The 21,892-nt window shown below is 36.8% G+C and overlaps 1 protein-coding gene across 3 annotated transcripts; it reads left to right on the top strand.

Annotated features, from left to right (window-relative positions):
• Positions 1 to 67: 67 nt before the first annotated feature.
• ptpn11a (protein tyrosine phosphatase non-receptor type 11a) lies at positions 68 to 21,098 on the top strand. Of its 3 annotated transcripts, XR_014893087.1 has the most exons (17): positions 68 to 533; positions 1,987 to 2,109; positions 5,423 to 5,617; positions 5,997 to 6,189; positions 6,901 to 7,020; positions 7,162 to 7,275; positions 8,415 to 8,511; positions 8,622 to 8,719; positions 8,909 to 9,070; positions 10,015 to 10,146; positions 10,350 to 10,504; positions 10,583 to 10,650; positions 11,792 to 11,943; positions 12,022 to 12,140; positions 12,227 to 12,333; positions 20,588 to 20,750; positions 20,836 to 21,098. XR_014893087.1 is itself a non-coding variant. In XM_085280334.1 (16 exons), the coding sequence occupies exons 1-15, from the start codon at positions 520 to 522 to the stop codon at positions 12,294 to 12,296; spliced, it is 1,794 nt and encodes a 597-aa protein (XP_085136460.1). In that variant the 5' UTR covers positions 68 to 519; the 3' UTR covers positions 12,297 to 12,333; positions 13,864 to 17,176. The 3 variants fall into 3 exon arrangements, 2 of the variants coding, with proteins under 2 accessions (XP_085136460.1, XP_085136459.1); XM_085280334.1 differs by lacking the exons at positions 20,588 to 20,750; positions 20,836 to 21,098 and adding an exon at positions 13,864 to 17,176 and having other exon boundaries at positions 8,622 to 8,701; XM_085280333.1 differs by lacking the exons at positions 20,588 to 20,750; positions 20,836 to 21,098 and adding an exon at positions 13,864 to 17,176 and having other exon boundaries at positions 69 to 533.
• Positions 21,099 to 21,892: the final 794 nt, after the last annotated feature.

Genomic DNA, 21,892 nt, shown 5'->3' on the forward strand with positions numbered 1-21,892 from the left:
TTATCTCCCTTTGCCGTGAGTACAGACAGTCAACGAACTGTTCGAGAAGCCTTCGCAGACGTTCTTCGTCGTTTACCGCTTTCGCCGCTGTATCGTAAAAAAACCTTTAAAGAGCATGCGCTGAGTGAAAGTGATCTGGCTCTTTAATTTATCTGACGCCGTTTACCGGACGGACTGAGATCTGTAGCTTTTATTTAAGCGGGTTAAAGCGACCACGAGAAACGGACGCCCAGGGTGAAAAAATCCATTACACCCTCTGTTTTGTCGCAGGTTTGGTGACGTCCAATAATCGACTTGCTGTGAAGTCTCCGGGGCCGAGGCCTAGAGACATTTTTTTTGTAACGGGCGCTATAAAAAAAATTGGTGTCGATGCTTAACTACATTTAAGGTGCCCGTTTTGACCGGATGTGAACCAATGAAGCACTTTATACTGTAACTGAAGCTTTAACGGTGGGAAACGTTAGCCAGCTAATTAAAGCTACTGCTAACTGCCAGCGAGGAAGTGAGGAACGAAAAAAAATGACATCTCGGAGGTAAGCGGGGGCTGTCTGGAAAACAATGTCTGCTGATAATGCTAGCTGAGTCTGCTAACTTTAAGTGAACTCAGCTGTTTGGATCTTGGTATGTCGGTAGACAGTCAATGAGAGTTCCGACGTTTCTGGACATAGACAGAAATAGGTAGTGTAGGGCTGCTTCATTTAGCGTTACACCGGCAACTTAAGGCAGTCTCAACTTGTTAAGTAAACAGCGCTGTAACATTTGTACAGAACATACAAAGCTAAGCTGTCCACAAACTGTAGTTACTAATAGATAAAGTTCAAGTTAACCAACTCTGCTACAGCTGCTGTTAACAGATGCATCTTGCTGGATTGATTTGTTATGGTTTGAGCTGCTGTCCAAGTCAAACCAGCTGTATTTACAAATAACTGAGCATAAGACACCCCATATTGGTACAAAAATTAACGAGTCATTTTAACGAGAAAACGGGAAAACAGCAGGAGTGCATCAGAATAACGGAAATGAAGTACTTTGACGTTGTAGATATGTGCAGAGTAGGAAGAAGTCATAGCAGTTTCAACATTTTAAGTAAATTAAATTCCTTAGGTAATAAATGTAACGCGTTAAAAAGTCATCGTTAGCGAGTGGAATAAATATATTTCACATAGATGGTGCACAGAACACAGACTTCTTGTACAGACGAGAGGCAAAAGATGAAAATAATATTCACAGGGAGGCAGAGGCAGGAGATGACCACAATGGACGCATGAGTGAAACAGGCAGGCAGTCTTTTCGGGGGAGTGCAGGGTGGCAACTTGTAGAAAGAGCGCAGTCAGCCTCTGAATGTCTTTACTGGAATATACAGAGTTGGATAGAGAGGAAGTGAAGAAAGACAGAGACAGTGTGGCTCTTTTTTACCCTTGGTTCCAAATGAGTCTCATTGTCAGCAAGCATCCTGTGCAATAATACCAGAAACATTATAAGAGAGAGACAAGACTCTCAAAGGAATCCTTTATTGAAATCTAGGCAAGAAATTTTTAACAGCAAGGATGGTGATTGGAGTATAACTTCCCCAGTGGCCTTTTGAAATCCTCATTAATGTGTAAGTCATTGACACATTTAAGCTGTTTTAATCAGATTTAACTTTCATGTCCAGGTGAGCATTAAAATTAAACTTGATTGATACTTCAAAATGCCCAGATAAGTGAGTGGAGATGAAACTACATGCTTTTAGAAGAACTTTGATAATACTGTCTCTGAATAGTGGATTGAAAATTGCAAATAATCAAGTTTTAAGCAGTTAATTCATAATTTTGAACACCTCTTAGTACTATAATTGACCATCCACTCTGGGTTATGTCATGTTGTTGTTGTGCAATGTATGGATTTTTGGCAAAAAGTTCACACAATGCACTATATAATGAGTAAAAATGAAATGCATGTACTTAACAGTAAGTCTAAATTGTTAGTTTACTTGTCCTCTTTTAGGTGGTTTCACCCCAACATCACAGGTGTGGAGGCTGAAAACCTCCTGCTGACTCGTGGAGTGGACGGGAGCTTTTTAGCCAGACCCAGTAAAAGCAATCCAGGAGACTTCACGCTCTCAGTACGGTAAGTGACGTTACACATGTTTGTACAAAGCACCATACTCCAGAGGTGCATCCCTAGTGTACTGTGGGATTGTGAAAACTAAACAGTGTTACTGGAGCAAACATTTGGACATTGAATAATCTGTCTGCTGATCCAATGTTTTGTTTTGTTTTTTTTGTTTTTTTTCCCTCCCTTTTAATGATCTGGATGCCTTTCTTTGACTTTATAACAGAAGAATTGTTTTGCATTACCCTTTTACAAGTTAGATTAAAATAAAAATAAAACAAAACATTCTTGCTTGTGAAACAAGTAAGGAAACAAGGAACATACAAAGTTGACTGTCAGAGTCAACTTTACAGAGGTTTGCTTTGATATTTTGGCTATCCCTGTGGTGTGCATTAAGAGTTTTAAAAACCATTACAATACAGGAAGCAATGGATGAACTGTGATTGTTCTGCTGTTTTAATAAAATGTGCTTTTGCACTTTATAAATAATTTTTACAAATCAACTTGAGAAAGACTGAGCTCTGTTAAGGTGATCAAAGTAAATTTTGAATGGTTGGACATTTCAGTATTGCCAGCCTTTAGGTTTTTCCTAATATTTTTTTTAATTTTTTTTTTTGTGGCTTGGTCACAGATGCTGAAGGACTTTCAAAAGACAGGAGTTATACAGCATTATCCCTTCGACTGGAAGAGAAAATATAAATGGATTGAATGAGCAACAAATCGTTTAATTTTCACTTTACATATATTATCTCTTTTTATTATCTCTTTCTCTTTATTCTCTTTTTTTTTTTTTTAAACTAAAATTTTGCAAGAGTGAAATAATTTACTGGATTCTTCTGTTTTATGATCTGCATAAAGCAAGATTTAAGACACACTTTTTGTAGGACAGTGTAGTTTCACAGCAAAATTGTCCTACCTACTTTGCTTTCAAATAGAACCACATTCGTGGTTCTATTTGACTAATCTATTGGACTAATCAGTATTTCAGCAGTAACAGTTAGTCAAAAGACTGTGGAACTTGAATTAGGTTTTGATAAATCCACAGAGAATTATCCCTCAGTTCTGTAGGATGTTTTAGTCTATTCAGTATAATTGTCTGTTTTCCACGCTCTGCCCACATCACATTCGTTTCCAGGAGCAGCAGGCAGGTGTTTTGAGTGAACAAGCACAGATAAACCCCTGCAGCACATTAGGTACCCAGCACTAAACTAACAAGCAGTCAAAGTTGGAAACTAGCACATCTACATCTAGCAGCTTAATGGCCAGATGGTTCACTTAGGAGCTGGTGCAGAGCAAGCCTGAGAGTAAATATTAGACTTATATTTAACAGGTGGACACAAACATGACTGGAAAAGAGTAATAGCTTTGCTTGGTGTGTGAAGAGGGAATTGTTTAAGTAATAACATGATACAATATGTCTGTATTAGTTCTTTATGTTCTGTCCCTTGCAGCATAATTGGACTATTAAATTGTTGTCTTTCCTTTACAATTTTGGACGATAGTGAGAAATCCAGTATTATCTGAAGAAGGCAAGACCAGTGTTTGCTGATGCAAAAAACCCAAACAACTTTGTATTTTTCTCTTGAGGCCTGTCAAGTCATAAATTCTATTTCAAGATAAAGTATCATTAAGTCAGTTTGGCTGATGTAGCCAGTGTTATTTTTGAAACAGCCACATATTTCATCTCTACGGTCTCTCATCTTGCACCATATTTACTTCCTATGGAAACAAAACAAATCATGCTTCTCGTGTGGAAACTGACATTTCCACAAGGACGCTAGTTTAAATCAGTGTGTCTTGTCCTTTTTAAAAAAAATTTATTTATTTATTTATTTATTTATTTTAAACTAAGTCACTGACAGTTATTGAGCCGCATATCTGACACAAGTTCTCCTTTTTTCTATTTTCTGTGTTGATGGCAGTCACCTATAATTACTCAACAGTTAGTCTGGTTTGTATCACCAAAAAACATATGCCAATAGAAATGATACCTATGGTGTTAGTGGTACATGTTACACAGTGTTAAACTGATTATCACTTTGCTAATTTTGTATCATTTCTCGCTCTGCATCAGAAGGGCTGGAACAGAAACAAACCTAAGGGTTGTTTCAGTTCAGTTACCGGTAATATAATGTCGTGCCTGTAACAGTTTCCTAAAGTTGGTGACAGTATAAAATTTTGTGTTCTGTTTGAAAGACGAAAGCTGGAGGCACAGAGTACCTCCATAGAGTAGTTTTCATTATCACCTAATGTCCTGATTGATTGAGATCCAATGAATTACTTCATCTGAAAAATGTCATAAAATCTTGTTTTGTCAGATCAAAAGAACTAATTTTCACAAGTGAGAAATACTGTGAACATCTTAATCTTGGGGATTAATCATGGTCAGATTGATTGCCTATAGCTTTCTGTACTTTCATGACGCCATCTCCTCTTAAAGCTGACACTCACAACACTGTCATTTGTAGGTTCATCCTGTTTGTTATCAAGTTACAGCTTAATGTAACTTCTGTGATTCAAGAGCTAAGAGGCAGTTTATATCCTGTCTGCAACTTTTTGCAAAGTAATCATCTTCTGTTTATACATTTTTTAAAATTAAATTAATTCAAATTAAATTAAATGAATTCAATTTCATTTATCTAGTGCCAATTCACAAGAACACCTACCTCATGGCATTTTATATTGTAGGGTGAAAACATCCACCTGCCACGATCATTTGTGAGTGAGGGGAAAGAGAAGAGTGCAGAGGGAAATGGAACAAAAGACACATATGGGAGAAAGATTAAGAGTTTAGTAATTAGTAATGATTTGAATGCAGTAGTAGTGAGTGATGAGTAAGGTGCTGAGTGCGTCATGGAAGTCCTCCATCAGCTTGTTGTGGCATAACTCACCATTAGCTCCAGTTATGTTTTCTTTTCACATAACTGGAGCTAATGGTGCTCATTTTTATTTTATTTTTTAACCCTCCCTAACCCTTTCCCCAAAACTGATTATTAAAGCTATTTTTTAAAATAAAATATTCAGTCATATAATTGAAGACAGAAGAGGGCAGTGAAGAGTGAAAAACAGACCAGTTTTGTGTGTACAAAAATGGACAGAACATGGTGGTAGAACTAAAATAATTAGAGAAAAACACGCTGAAAAATTCTGCAAATTTTATGACTTATAATATAACTTATAATATGTAACATAATATTTTGGCTGTTTAGCTTGTATCTGAGCTCAAAATATGAGGAAAAAATGGATCATAGGCCAGTTGTTCCTACATTTGTAACCTGATGATGATCTTTCATGTGATAGTAACATAAATGTTTGTGCTGTTCTGCAGGCGAAATGGAGCAGTCACCCATATTAAGATCCAGAACACAGGAGATTACTATGACCTTTATGGCGGGGAGAAGTTTGCCACACTTGCAGAGCTGGTGCAGTATTACATGGAACATCATGGACAACTGAAAGAGAAAAACGGTGATGTTATTGAGCTGAAGTATCCACTCAACTGTGCAGATCCCACCTCAGAGAGGTAAGTGTTAATGTTCATGTAATATTTTTTGTGGCAGAAAAGTTCTAAAAAAAACAAACTCCAAATGAGTTGTCAATAATTTCTGAACACCTTGTATATTTTGTATATTAAATTTACATAAGACCATTTTGGACACAGGTGGGTTTTTTTTTTTTTTTTTTTTTTTTAAACTATTTGATAACACTATAGTTGCCAGTTCAATTCACACTTAAACAGTAAGTAAGAACTATAAGCTTCAGATTTTAATGTTATGTCTTTTATCTTTGATAAGCTGTGCTTGCTTCAAGTTAACTAAGGCAGATCTTGCAGTTTACATAATATGAGAGCACATCTCTGTTACGTGATATATTCTACTACCTTCATATTTTTCCCATTGCAGATGGTTCCACGGACACCTGTCGGGCAGGGAGGCTGAGAAGTTGCTCACTGAGAAAGGCAAGAATGGCAGTTTCCTGGTGAGGGAGAGCCAGAGCCATCCGGGAGATTTTGTTCTATCGGTCCGTACTGGAGATGACAAAACAGACAGCAGTGACAGTAAACCTAAAGTCACTCATGTCATGATCCGCTGCCAGGTAAGATCCAGATTTTGTACACACTCCGTGTGTTTTCCACACCTAAACTCTGCCTCTTAGTTTGTCTGAATTCTGTGCATCATGTAGCATGCAGGTATACCAGCAGCCACCCAAGTATATTTAGAAATTTAGTTTATCCTTTTCCATCTTTCCAAGGGTAGCAGATTTATTTGTTGACTTTTTTTTTTTTTTTTTTTTTTTTTTTTTTTAAAGCCTTGCTAACCAGCTAGCCCTGGCCCTTAATTATTCTTAACTTTTGGCTGGTTAACAGGCCAGACTGGTGTTGTGGCATTACTCAGTATTACTTAGTTGCCTCTTCAAAATCATGACATGGATTACCTAGATTTTTTCTTTTTTGTAATGAAAATTTCGAGTTCAGAAGCAGAGTGCTTTCTTAGAAAATACTTTTTAATAATACCCAGTGGTATAGCTGCTGCTACCCAAGGTGGATAAGCTAGAAGTTGTGTTGCAGTCACTCATTTTCTATAATATAGAGTTTTTGCACATTACTGAAAGCAACAACATCTCAGTATTTTAAGACAAGATATTCAGTCAATTAACATACCTTGTAAAATTTCACCTAGGTCTTGAGGACTGTATACATAGATATGAATTGGTTGTATACAAAAGACATCTGTATCTTGATTCTGGTAACATAAGGCTAGTCTGTTTTTAATTATATTGCTGATGTACCTGTGTCCTTTTGCTCAGCATGACCTGAAGTATGATGTGGGTGGAGGGGAGAAGTTTGACTCCCTCACAGACTTGGTAGAGCACTACAAGAAGAACCCTATGGTTGAAACTCTGGGCACTGTGCTTCAGCTTAAACAGGTTTGACCCATCTCCTGTAGCCATGTGTTCCCAAGCATTTGTGCCTATATTACCTGCCTCAGAATCTGTTCAGTTGTAAAGGAAGAGAAACATTGGAAACATTTCCTGATTTGTTTCTCTTCTGACTCTTGGTCTTTGCAGCCTCTGAACACTACCCGTATTAACGCAGCAGAGATTGAGAGTCGAGTTAGGGAGCTTAGCAAACTAGCGGAGGCAACAGACAAGGTCAAACAGGGATTCTGGGAAGAATTTGAGGTGAGTGGTCCTACGTTTGTGTTAATTTTTATTATTCGTGTACTTTTGTATTATCGACATCTTTAAAAATGAAAGTAAATAGTCATAACTTTATTACACAAGAAAAACAACACATGGATGTGAAGTGAACTGCCTCCTGTTGCTCATGCTTTCATGCATATCTATTTTATGTGCAGACAGTTTAAAATATGGACATAGCTTCTGTAGCATTTTTATGCCATTGTGAAGCCTCATACTTGCATAGACATGGAGTTATAGTGAATGAAGTGAAAGACTTCATTATTTGTCTGCAAAGATAAATTTATAACCATAAATTAGGTGAAGTTAGTGAAAACCGGGTTCTGTTTACATGATAAATTTTTTTTGGTGTCACTATAATCAATGAATAATCATAGGTAATTGTGATCTTAATATTTAACCAAATAATTGTGATAAGGATCACCGTGGAGCCCTAATTATAAAATTGACAGCTGACTAAAATTAATAGTGTTGGACATTAACTGTAAATTAGTGTCATGGATCACAGTAGCCAGTGAAATAATTTAGCAAGCTAGCGAATTAGCTTTTCTACGTACCGTACATGATTTCAGGAGGAATAATGTTAGCAAGCAAATTGCAGTTAGTTGCAACCTTATGCCTGTACTGGCAACATACAGTAATGTAAGCTAATAAAGTAATTTGAAAATGGCAGACTTTGGAATTAGCTGACCTTTTCTACTCAAGATAGTATTTGTTTATATACGATTTCTTGTGATTTGTCTGCATCAGCGATAGTTGTATTCACTAACATTAACCAGAAGAGCGATAGGTTAAGGGTTTGAGTCTTGCTATGTATTGAATTTCCTGTTAATGTTGACAATAATTTTCTCCTGAAGGCCAAATCTCGTGTTCGCAAGGCTTCACTCAACAAATATGCCTAGTGTCGGCTAACTTCAGCTTGCCTGCTAAGGCTAACAAATAACTTGACACCTAACATAATGTGGCATGATTGTTGATGTCAGAGTATTTCAGAAACTGCTCATTTACTGGGTTATTTCCCCCAGAAAACCATCTCTGGATAAAGTGTGATTAAAAATTTTAGAAATCTTGGTTGGAAATGGCATTTTAAAATGTGACTCTCCTCTTTTTTTCCTATTCAGACCTTACAGCAACAAGAGTGCAAGTTGCTCTACAGTCGCAAAGAGGGCCAGAGACCAGAGAACAAAAACAAGAACCGATACAAGAACATTCTGCCTTGTAAGAAAATCACTCATTTTTGTCTATAAAAACCCTCCAGTTTAACTGCTCAAGGACCTCCTGAAGGGATTTTTGAGGCAACTAACTACTGATTTTATTTCCATTTCCAGTCGACCACACACGCGTGGTGCTGAAAGACGGGGACCCAGATGAGCCAGGCTCTGACTATATCAACGCCAATATCATCATGGTAGTATCCACTGTCATGGTAAACTCATGTCATCTTTGGGACACACATTGCACACACTGCATATGTATGTGATAGTATGTAGATTGCTTCATATGTCAACTTTCACTCACGCCGCTATTCATCAGCCTGTGTGATCAGTCAGTTTGTGTTCTTGTTTGCTGTATTTCTCAGTTGCTGACTGTGTCATGCTTATGTGTGTTTATGCAGCCGGATTTGGACTCAAAGTGTAATCAAGGCACCAAGGTGAAGAAGAGCTACATTGCCACTCAGGGCTGTCTACATAACACCATCAGTGACTTCTGGAGGATGGTTTTTCAGGAGGACTCTCGAGTCATCGTCATGACCACCAAAGAGGTAGAAAGAGGGAAGGTAAGCTGCTCAAATTCTTAAAATAATTAATCTAAGCAGACAATATGGTTGATTGTCAGGGATAAACACCATTGTTAACAAATTCTAAACTGTTAGGTCATTAAGCTTGAGTTAGTATTTTATTAAATAAAAATAAGTTAATTAGTAATGTTTATTAATTTGTTAACAGTTTGAAACTACCTTTAAAGTTAAAGCACCAAAACTGCATGACAGGTTTATCATGGTTCAAGCTGAAATGCACTGATCACAACTTTAACCCTGCATGTTTAGAAAATATACTTAAAAGTTCCCAGTGTCTTTAAAAAAAAAAAAACAACCCCCCCCCCCCCAAAAAAAAAACAAAGGTAAAGAACTTCTGTGAGACACTATCAACGCTCCTAAATTGACGTGTTTAAGATAAAACAAGATAGATGCCATCCCAAAAGTTGGAAAATCCTTTTACAGCAGCCAAAATGTCATACACAACCCATGAGAAAATATCTTGACAGTAAAACGACTCAATAAGTTAAATATAAAATTAGAATGTAGAGCACAGTAAACAAAATTAAATAAAGATGCACCAAAGGGAACAACAGAATAGAATGCCATGCAAAAAGTTGAGTATAATACAATTAGAACCACAATAAGAAAAATGTACAAATACAAAAAGAAAAACTACAAAACTTCAAAATTTTATACAAAAGTTCAAAGTAAAGGATATAGTGTGGAAAAAGTAAAAAAACAAAAATAGTCAACTTCCTGATAACTAGCTATCTTAGCTAATATTAGCAGTAACTTCTAGTATGTGAAATTTCCATGTATGTATGCATGTATGTTTCCTTTAAAAAAATTAAAATGTGTTTAACATATTTACAGAAAATATCGACATTCACAGGAACTTCAAATGTTCTACTACTACTACTGATGAATATGTAATGTGTAACTATGTGATTGTGTTTCAACAGAGTAAGTGTGTGAAATACTGGCCAGACGTGTCAGCGCTGAAGGAGTATGGGGCTATGCGTGTTCGCAATGTCAGAGAGACGTCTGCACATGACTACATCTTAAGAGAACTGAAACTTTCCAAAGTTGGACAGGTGAGTTGTTTGTTTGTATGAAAATATACTGTGCAAATCTAACATGATGATTCTTTGAAAAAAAAAAAAAAAAGTTGTTATCCATCATTGAAGTTCACTGCAATAAATGCCAAAAATTACTAAAGATGACAGATTTAAAACCTGTTCAAATCCCATGAACCCCTTTGATTATGGACTCTTTGTTTTTTGTTGTTGTTGTTCAGGGCAACACAGAACGTACAGTTTGGCAGTACCACTTTAGGGCCTGGCCAGATCATGGAGTCCCCACTGACCCAGGTGGTGTACTTGACTTCTTAGAAGAGGTCAACCTTAAACAGGAGAGCATATTGGATGCTGGGCCAATAACGGTACATTGCAGGTACCTCAAATTCCACAGTCAGAACACTTTATCATTGATAATGAAAGAGATATGGTTATTCAAAGTCTTGTTTTTCAGTGCAGGGATTGGGCGGACAGGAACCTTTATAGTGATTGACATCCTAATAGATGTGATCAGAGAAAAAGGTGAGTACACATGCACTCTGTGGCCACTGTAGCACCAAGCTCACAATTCTCCATATTTTCTTCTGCATATTTTCTTAGTCTGTAAATTCCTTTCTTTTTCTTTCTTTTTCTTTTTTTTTTTTTTTTTTTTTTTTCCCCAAAATTGATTTTTGTTCCAGGCTGCATACATATTAATGTCTGCTCTGAGTCTGAGCATTTTAAGTGTGATTGTGAGGACAGATATATATTTGGTGAAATAATTAAATAACTTTGTATTTAATTTAATGGTACCTGTCCTGCACTGTATCATGAATTTATTTTATCTGTCAACCTTAACCTCTGTCACAGTCAGGGGCTAGGGCTAACACTGATCTAGTCAAAACTTACTTTGGCCTAGGGCCAGTTCTTTCATTGGTTGCTTCTTAATAGCAACTACACAGTTTGTGCTTGCATACTTGCCAGTTTCTTGCCAGTACTTGAAACGAACACTCAGCAGTCTAGACGTGTGAGGATGATGTCTTATACACGTCTACATAACTCTCTGCTTATCCAAGAAAAAACACACACAGATTACATGTTTTTTGTTTTGTTTTTAAAATTCTACTAGACTTCAAAAACTTATAAGAGACAACTGATGTTTAGAATAAATAATCTAAGCTTTGTTGCTCCCTTGTCACAAAGGGTTGCTACAGCAGGTAGCTCCTCATATTTGATATTAGCAGAGTTTTATGCGAGATGAACCTTCCTGATGCAATCCCACAGAGTACTTGTATCTCCCCTTTTGCTTGCCGAGTTGTTTCATTAAAAATATATATAATTTGATCATTTCTGGAGAATGTAGTCCAAATGTTTCTGCACTCATGCCTGGATGTCATGAGTGCCTGGTCAGCTGATACCTTGAGAGATAAGGGGACTGTTATGTCTCATATTTTCAAATACGTCGAAGCGCTTTTCCAGGTTCTCTTGAAAAAGTGACCAGCTGTTTGAAGATTACGCTATTACATTGTCATCAACAAAAATGTGCATATTTGGTTTCCCTGACTTATAAACTCTATAAAGAATGGTGTTTGGGACAAGATCTGGACTGCAGTCTGGAGTCTATTTTTGACTATGCAAAATGCATTAAATTTGTTAAATTATTTATTTATTTTTCCTGGTGCAGGAGTGGACTGTGACATTGATGTGCCGAAGACCATACAGATGGTTCGTTCTCAGCGTTCTGGGATGGTGCAGACTGAGGCACAATACAGATTCATCTACATGGCTGTACAGCACTACATAGAAACATTGCAGAGGCGCATAGAAGAAGAGCAGGTACGCAGCACTTTGTTTTTTATTTTTCACCTCACTTCTACTCACACTTATACCATTCATCTGCTTTCTCCTCCACAGAAAAGTAAGATTAAGGGACGTGAGTACACAAACATTAAGTACTCTTTGTCTGACCTGACTGGAGGAGAGCAGAGCCCTCTGCCTCCTTGCACTCCTATTCCTACTCCCACCTGCACAGAGTAAGTGCCTCTTAAATGACCTGTGGCATTTAAACCCTTGTAAAGAAAGCATTGACAGTTTCTTGTTGATTTGTATTTGTTGTCAGGATGAGGGAGGACAGCTCCAGGGTGTATGAAAATGTGGGGCTGATGCAGCAACAGAAGAGCTTCAGATGAGATTCACCTTTTGATACCAGTGCTCTATCAGCTCCAGGTAAATCCATGAAGAACATACGGAGAGAACTGTCATAGCTTTAAATGAGAGGAAGCTGATCTAAAAAACAAAAATACAACCAGTTCTGCTTGTCAAAGAGAAGGAATTAGAAAAAGACAGTTGTCTACAGTAGTTAAAACAATAAAGGTCAGTCTTTATAGCATTAAATACAGAGTTATTGTTAATTAAGGAGAAAACAACAAAACTAGCTTTGATTAACTTTTACCTTTTTAGATTACCTAAAAAAAAATTAAATATTGTGTTCTAATCTTTTGTAGTTTATATATAGCTGAGAAGAAGGTTAAATTTACTGAAGGGAAATTTAAATTATAATAATGGAAAACATTTTTTAAATTATTATTATTATTATTATTGTCACTTAATGCATGAGCTGACATTGTGATTAAGTAAGCACACCTCAAATATCCATGTAACATCTCTGACCATTTCTGCTAAAGACTTGTAATCTGTTTCCTTATTTGGAAGATGAAAAGTGCCAGTCCTTTTTTCTTTTCTTTCCTGCATTTTTTCATACCTACTGTTAGTACATTAAATGTCAAGCAATCAAGTTATTAAGTGGGGTCATTTATCTTTCTCATACCTACACTGTTTCTGTTATCTGTACCTAATTGTTCTAATGCTCTTAACTATGTTTTTAAATCATTTTAAGCACAAAGACATTCCACAAGATCTTTATTCCATTTTTAGAAACCTGCACCTTCCTCTGAAAACTTAACAACTTGTTCGTCCTCACAGAGATCAGTCCTAGAGATAAAGGCTTTTGGATAACTGAGCTATAGGCTTTGTCAAAATGTTGTTGAAAACTGTAGGTTTGTTCATGGTGTCCCCTGCTGCTCTGTTTTTTCAGTTGTTAAACCACATGTAATTCAGGATATCTCTGAATCGTGTTCTAGTCTGTTAACCAATCACTACTGCATCAAAACTACGACATTACAATTTAATCTTGATGCAGGTTTAATATTCCAGGTAAGAAAATTCATTCACTTTACCTGGAAGGAGTGTTTTCAGTAGGAGAAATTTTTTTCATCATTCATTCAAGTGACTTTTGTCAGTGGGATTACAATGCAGTGATTAGTGGAAAATTGCAATAGAATTAAAGTATGTAATGTTCAAAACATAAATATTTCCTTGAAGCATAAATGATCCTACACGTTTCCTATGAAACAATAACAAGTTGTACATTTTCAATGTTTAAGTGTTCCCTTTCAGTCATTTAAGAGTTAAAATACAAATAATTAGTTTAACTGACTGATATATCTGACTAGAGAAAAGAAGCAATGTTTAAGCAGTGCCATCCAATGTTTCACCTCAGGATTGTGCTGATATGAAAATGCTACAACTGAAAATTGCCAGTTTGTCACAATGCATGTAAATAATCCTCAGTGCATAAATAACATCTTGCACCCCCCCCCCCACCCCCCACCCTCCACCCCACCCCTATCTAACACAGACCAGTATTGCATCCAGACAATCGAATTAAATCAAGTTTGTTTGTTTTTTTCTTTTTAGGATCTTGATACCTGACAGTTTTTTCGCCAGCCACACCTTGAAGCCTGAGACTTGACCATAATGATATGGAACAATGGGGGAAAGAAAACAAGAACACACACACACACACACACACACACACGATACGAGGGAGACCAGAAACTGGGGTTCCCCTCCTGTTCTTGCTTATTCTTAAGTGAACAATTTCCCTCTAGTTGAATTCTAAACCACTGTGATCGTCAGAAGAGCCTTTGAGAAGCCTAACATGCTAAATCTACTACTAAACCACAGTTTGGGTTTAGGCTTTGTAAATCTCACTGCAAAAAGGGCTGCCAACAGCGAGCACCCTCCTCAGAGGGAAAAGAACCTAACTAATCTTTGCTCATCTCTCATTCTTCTGTGTAATTTTTTTTTTTTTTTTTTTTAATTAACCAAAGGAAAGTGAAATTGATCGTTTGTAGATGGAAGTGAAGAGTTTACTGAAAAAGGCCTGTGCCAAACCCACACATAATTTTATTCACATTTTGCACCTAGTTATACAGTCTTTGGGCTCAACAAAAGTGGGGGAAAAACTTCCAGTGGTTTTTACTGTTGATTTGTAACTACACAAATTAATTTTTCTGTGGCAAAAACACCTCAAAGAGAAACAAAAATTCAGGTTCTTGGGAGTGTAATTAACTTCTTTGTCTCCTAGTTCACGAGTTTAGTACGCTTTCATTAGGATTAACAGTGTTGGTTAATCATTCCAGAGCTCAAGCCGAATGTCCTTAATGCTGCACTTTGAATTGGCAGCATTAGTTTCAGTTAAGCCTTGATTCATCTGGTGGATTTATGAATCTGGATTTTTGGGAGGAGTTTCCTGAAGCTATGCACTTATGTTGCAAAGTCAGGATGTTGACATATTAGGACTTCAGGGGAGTCTCTGTATGTCATTTGCAGGCATTGCCATATGCTGATGGCTGCCAAAAAGATGTCTCTTTTTTTTTTTTTTCCCCTTTTTTTTGTAAGTGCATTTTCCCTTTTTTTTATTATTCTTTTCTTGTTAAAGATAAATGCCTTTATATACCATTGCCTATTTTGAACACCACATGTACTTAAGTTTAAAAGTTTGTTCTAGGAAGTAATCACACATCAGTTTTGGTAGTAGATAAATTGTTATGGTTGTGGTCAGTTGGATTCAGGAGCTTATACACACAAACAAACATTCACACATTTTATAGGAGAGTATTTTCTGGTCTTTCTTTTGTGTGTCAATCAAAGTGAACAGTTTTATTGGAATACTTTGACATTTTGGAGAAAAACAATCATTTACTCCAGATAATACGATGGATCCCACTCTCACATCTGTAAACTATGAAGCTATAGCTAGTAGCTATTTGTTTAGCTTAGTTTTGCTTAGAGACTGAAAACGAGGGAACGGCTATATTAAATCTACTTAAAGGTAAATCAATAAAACAAATATTCGGATTAATAGTATTTGTATACATGTTTAATGACATCACTATTCTAAATTATCTGTAAAGAAACGTACTTTCGTTCTATCAAATCCATAAAACCATGCTGATTTTAAGTTACACATTGGACTTATGAAAAGTACTTGTGTTACTTTTTCTATATCTGCTAATGTCTGGGTGCTCTTTATTCTCAGATAATAGTAATAGACACCTGGTTCAAATTGACCTGTATTCTTTTTGGTTTGTTCACTTTTACGTAACTTGTGATGTTTATTGTAGAGTCTGCATGGAGCAGCTATCAGGTCCTCCTTAGGCCCAGCCGGGTATATGAAAATTGTATTGTTATCATGTAACTTACTAATATTTACCATTTGGCATCGCATGCAAAATAAAAAAAGGGTTTTTAAAGATGTCATCACTTTTGTAGATATTCACCAATTTGATCTCATAATGGCACTACATGAGTATCCTCAGGGAAACTTGAATGTACCTTGCATTCAAGATTAGCACCAAATTTAATGGCTGTTCATCTGTTAGTTACTGAGATGATTTAAGTCTGGACTAAGGCAGTGGACTGACTGATTGAAATTGCCATCTATAGTGCAGTGCTCGAAGGATGACTAACATCACCTTGAGGAAGCGTATGGTGGAAGCGATTCTTGACTGTGCTTATACAGACTAGCCTTATGCTAAGCCAGCTTTATATTCAAAGTGCAGATATGAGAGTGGAATCTTATCAGCTAACAGTAAGAATTGAAAATGTATTTTCTTAAATGTCACTGTTTCTTTATCTTCACGATCAGCTTCAATATTAGGATAGTCACTTTTTTCAAACATGTGGCCTCAGTATTTTGTCAAGCATTGTCAGTTTCTGCACATTTGCTTACCATCACTACGCCTTGAGAAACTGCAGTTTTGCGATTGAACTTGCTGTAACAGTGCTGACTCAGAATCTCTCCTTTTGAGAAAAAGGAAGAAGCAGCTTGCCTTGTGAATAGTTCTCCGTAACCACTGATTTTGGACTGAACAGCTTCTTTCTGTGATTTAAAAAAAAAAAAAAAAAAAAAAATCATGACATCAGTGTTTCCGGGAGCTGCTTCCTCTCATTGGAGGACTCTGCAAATATGTGGCTGCTCCACAGCAAGTGTTCTTTGGAACATCTCCCGTGTAAACGCCATCATCTGACTGAGATCTTCTGTAGTGTGGTGTACTGTATGCAGTTTTTATCGTTGAATGGTTGACTTTGTACCTGCCTAATGTTTTGTGGAATGTGTGCTTACAGTGTTTTTGTGTGTGCGTGTGCGCGTGTGTGCGCGTGCGTGTGCGTGCGTGCGTGCGCTGTGACATTGTGGCTGCTGACGGCCATACTTGTTCTAAGTTACATTCTTGGCTTTGTTTTTTTTGTTTTTGTTTTTTCTCCCTGAGATGATAAAACTGCTTTCCATTTATCATGTAAGCAATTTAGATACATAGGCATACGCATAGAAGGCGAGTCTATGTGTATGTGATAGCTATTAAAAAGAAACAAACCAACTTAACAGTGCTCTTTAGTTCCACCGCCGTTCAAGAACCCATAACACTTAAATGTGAATACTTTCATCCTTAACATCCTGAACAAAAAAAACAAACAAAAAAAAGGTGATCGCAATGCAAACAAAATCTATTTTTTAAATTGTACATGAGTTCCAGGTAGAGGAGAATGTACTTAAACATATCTACTTGCCAATAAAATATACTGTATGTATATTCCTGCAGCTTTCCTCCTCTGGCATGGGGAGGAACCTCTCACAACGCTTAAAGGTTTATTGTATGACTTTCAATGCAGTTAACCATGTTAACTTCCTTAATTAACAATAAATGGCTGATAAATGCCTCATTAAGTCATTGTCTGTCTTTTTTTTTTTTTTTTTTTTTTTAGCGAGAAATATTAATCTAAAATTATACTGATAGTCCAAATTGATATGCTTGGTGAAATTTAAGCACTGAAAAGTGTGATAAACTTGAGTTGGCCAAGTAAGAAGCAAAAAGGGGAAGCTGCTTTAAAAGTTAAAGTTTGTTTTGTTTCCTGTTTGGACGTTTAATCGTATACTAATGTTGATGTAGAGGTTTTGTCTTGGTGCTGACACTTGTTCACAAGAATAGTGCAGTGCCTGCATAAATGGTTACTTAATTGTCAGCTGGAAATTAAAATATCACATGGACATCACATGCTGGAACCATAAAGGTTTTAGCCTTGAGGATGACACAAACTGTTGCAAAGTTATGCTAAGCAACACTAATACAGGTGAATCTGCAGAAACATGTTCAGTTACTTCAAATTGACTTCATGCTGCATTCATCTAGGATTCTTCCATACATACATGCTGCTTGACTTTTTCTGGATCAACGTGGGGGCTATGGACGCTGGTGCAGACTTTCCTGCATGTTTCTCACACAGTACGCTGTTGTTCTCAGCTTCCTGGTCTTTGCTATTGGTTGTGACCAACTGGGATTCTGGGCTTGTGAGCTCTCATCACCTCATCAACACTCTGGATAGGTTGCTAATCTGTTGCTGGGCTAAGATGTGGCGAGAGACAATTTTGGAGTCATTAGAGAACCTGCAGTTTTTTGTCTAGACTCTCTGCTCCAGAGTTTACTGCTATTTTTTCACATATATTTAATTAGTATACATAACTGCACTGTTTACCAAATGTGTTGAAATTATGTAATCAAGCATGAACATCAATGCCAGCTCCATACTCTAGTTGAAGCATCAAATTTGCTGCTGATAACTCCAGGGTTGGTGTTGTGGACAAGACTGTTCTAAACTGAACCAGATTAATTGTGACATGAATGGAACTGCAATGCAAATTAAGTTGTACCTTAGTCATAAAAGCCATTAAACCGTCAATTATGAAAACATAATGGATGAAGAGTAAAAGTTGCGGAGCGGCAACTAACTGGAGCTCGAATGTCAGCAGATGAGCAAAAAAAATAAACATTTTCAAGTGTTCATCAAAGTGTTAGTTTGCAAAGAATGAGTGAAGTATTTAAGTTATTAAAGTCAAATCAAATCACTTTTATTGTCACATTACTGGTACACTGGTACAGCACACGTAAGTGAGATTCTTTTGTGCAAGCTTCACAAGCAACAGTGGTGTGCAAAAATACAAGAAACGTAAGAAACAAGCCGAATGTGAGAATTATGAGAATAATGTGTCAGCTGACAACTGATGGATAAAGTATCAAAGTTAATAAAGCTGAATAGTTTTTGTTATCGCTGTAAGTGGCACTGTTACAAACTGTTGGTTATGTGGTGTAATCTGTTGCAGTGTGTGAGAGAGAGTTTGTCCATGTTTTCATGATTTATGCTCATAACACACAGCTGGAAACATGCACAGATGGATTCCATTTATAGTAATTAGAGAAAATGTGTCTTTTTCAATTTTAACGTGACCAGTTAAAGAAATGTTATTGTTGGAGTTAAATGTGCCTCTCACAATCAACTCTCAAACCCCTTTTGTTGTATAATGCATGATTGGCATAACCTCTTGAGATCTTTAAGACTTAAATATTATTGTATAGGCTATAAATAGACTTTTTTAGGCTAATCTCATTTACCTCAGAGGGCAAGGCTTAATAAAGCTGACATGAGCTCAGTGCTTAATGAGTAAAACAGCTTTTAGATAGAGAGAGGGCGTGATATTAACTGAGGAGTACCAACCAAAATAACAACAAAGCAATTTCACAGTTGTTGAAAAGTATGTATTCAATTCAGCATCTATCCCAGCTATCACAGTATGGGAGGGCAGGTCGCCAATCTGTCACAGGAGCAGATTACTTTAGACAATTTTAAAAAGGTCAGAACAGTCTATCTCATTGGAAGCAAAACATAAAGAAATGAAGGGTGATTTAATACTTTTTGCACAATTTTTTTTGCACAAAATTTCTGTTAAGCCCTGATCAGCTTATTTAATCTTTTGAATTTTGGGTCATGACATATGTCCAACATCCTCCTGCAAATATTTCTTCTGTGGTCCCATTAGCAATTGATTCTCAGTTAAAATAAGCTTAGTTTAGCTGTAATGCACAAATTATTTAATTTACTGTGTGAAGAAAGATTGGTTAATAAAAAGCAGCAAAAGATATATATATATTTATCGCACAGAAGAGAGAAGTGAAATGACAAACCGCTGGAGAGTCACGGACAGCTCAGAGGGCAGAGGTATCATGTCGGAGCTCTGTCAGTTTCTAAAGATGTTTGTACAGGGTGTGAAGAGAGAGGCTGCAGAGGAAGAGAGCAGCAGCAGAAGCCCCACTCTACCAAAGAAACACTTCAGACTGTGAAGCCATTTCTGGAGAACCTATTTTCTCAAGACTTTAATAGTTTTAAGACTTTGGCACTGCTTCTATGAACTGCGTTGGACATTTGTCGCGGCTGTGACTGGAAGTTGAACCAGGCACATCTATTGTAGAGCCAACTGTAAATTGGTGCAAAATGGACTAAGGATCCATAAAGACAGTGCCAAGTGTAAATTATCCTCTGCTGCATGTTAGCCATCAACAAGAATTAACAAAGTGGTAAGTATTATGTAATGTTTAAGGTTGTCTCTAAAATGATGTCCGAAAATGTTGGAAAACATCTTGAGGTTTTAACTTTTATTGTTGCTTTTCTGCCTTTTGTTTTAAATGCTTTAAATCTAAGAGCTACTGGCAAATCTGATGAGGGTGTGCCCACACATAATCTAAATCACAGAGCTTTAGTCCCTCTCGTACTTGTTTGAGTTTTGGGATCAGTCGCACCAGTTCATCCAATGTGATGGCACTAATAGACAGGGAGAAAATAATACATGAATTCAGTCTGAATGAAGACATCATGCCAAATATTTTTTGACAGCAAAATCTGGAACAAGGTTGGGTTTGATAGTTTTAGTTATAAAACTATCTTGAACTATGAAAAGTTAAGTGTGACCTACTTAGCTCCCACTGATTTTGTTTAGTTTATGTTTTTTGTTTTATGCCAGCTTTTCATTTAAAGGTTTCCAGTTCTGGTCTCTTCACTGTGCTGTGCTCCACCACTCCTGCAACCTAGAACTGGTCTAGTAACTTTTATATAGTGTCTTACAGTGACATATCTCTCAATCTCTTTCCCTAAATATTCATTTTTATTTTCACTATATACGATGTAGGTTTAGATTTTCCCTCCTAAATTGTGATCGTCTCCGCCAGTCGATCTGCTGCTTGTGTGTGTGTTTCTCTTTGTGTTTTTTTTTTTTTTTGGCTCCTCCTTTATGTCTATGTGTGTTTTCCAGTGTGCCAGTTTATAGGCGTCATCAGGCCAGAAGGTCTTTCCCACGCTGAAGCCAGCCACACCTGTCTTCCATCTAGATTCCAGGTGCTGCTGATCACTTTCGCAAAGTGGTTGCTAAACTGTTTGACTGAGCTTGAGTCAACGCTGGATCGTTCAGTTACTGAGTTAGTGAAGTCCCAGTTCTGAGTGGAAATAGTCTGTGTGTTTTTGTGAGTTCACCAAACTGATCTCTACACCTTGTCTTGTTAGGAACTTGGAGAGGAGTGTGTCATGGGATTGGAGCATTTGTAAATATCAAGTGTTGGAGTTGTTTGCCTGTCACACCACGGAGAACGGAGCGGGAGTTGGGAGCACGTTCACGGAAACCACTTCTTTGAAAGCTGTTTCACGATTGTTTACATGTCTCACTGTAAATCAAACGCACTGTCTTTGATTGGAAAGTCCTGCATTTGGGTCCTGTTCTCACCACGCACCTTGACATAAATAATAAACACTTTGATTTAGAAACTGCATTTTGTGTTTAGTTGTGTTATCATTGTCTAATATTTAAATTTGTTCAATGATCTGAAACACTTTTTTACACCAATGTATGTACGTAAAAGTTCTGTTCAAAAACCATCAACAGAATCATTCCAACAATGTGAACCTGAAGCTGTCACTGCAACTCTACTAATGCCCAGTTTGTAACAACAGACATGATGCCTCATGCTACAAAACAGCCCTAAGAGATGCAGTTAAATGCGGCCTCAAAGTCCGAAAACACACACACATATTGACCAATTGGGCAAACTTGTCGACACTGTTCTTCAGAGGATAAAGTGCTGGTGCCGTGTTCCACCACCAGACTTCCAAACAATGTTGCAGAGATGTGCAAACCAGGAAAGAACAAGAGCCTTATGGCCATTTTCAGAACTTTTTTTTAAATTGTAATTCTAAGAATCGTTTGGCACATGGTGTTTTGGAAATGTAAATAATGATCAAATGATAACTACAACAGCAATAATAATAATAATAATAACATTAATGGTACTAAGAGTTATATGATTACTACATTTTTAAGAATTACTGGACTACATACTTATTTATTATATAGACTATATAGTACATAAAATCAAAATTTGCATGTTTTATGTAACTGAAATGTTTAATTATGTGGGTTAAAGAAAATATTACAGTTACAAAGTATATTTATATTAAACATGTCTATACTTACTGCATTTGATGTACTTTAACCATGCGGAATGTAACTCCTGCATTTGTGTAATTATGCCACCCCACTTGATTTCCATGCCACCCTAAGAAAATT

This window comes from Mchenga conophoros, linkage group LG7 (genome assembly GCF_057382185.1).
Source record: "Mchenga conophoros isolate Kocher_MC1m ecotype Shallow Benthic linkage group LG7, M_conophoros_male_GT1.1, whole genome shotgun sequence".
Taxonomy (NCBI): Eukaryota; Metazoa; Chordata; class Actinopteri; order Cichliformes; family Cichlidae; genus Mchenga; species Mchenga conophoros.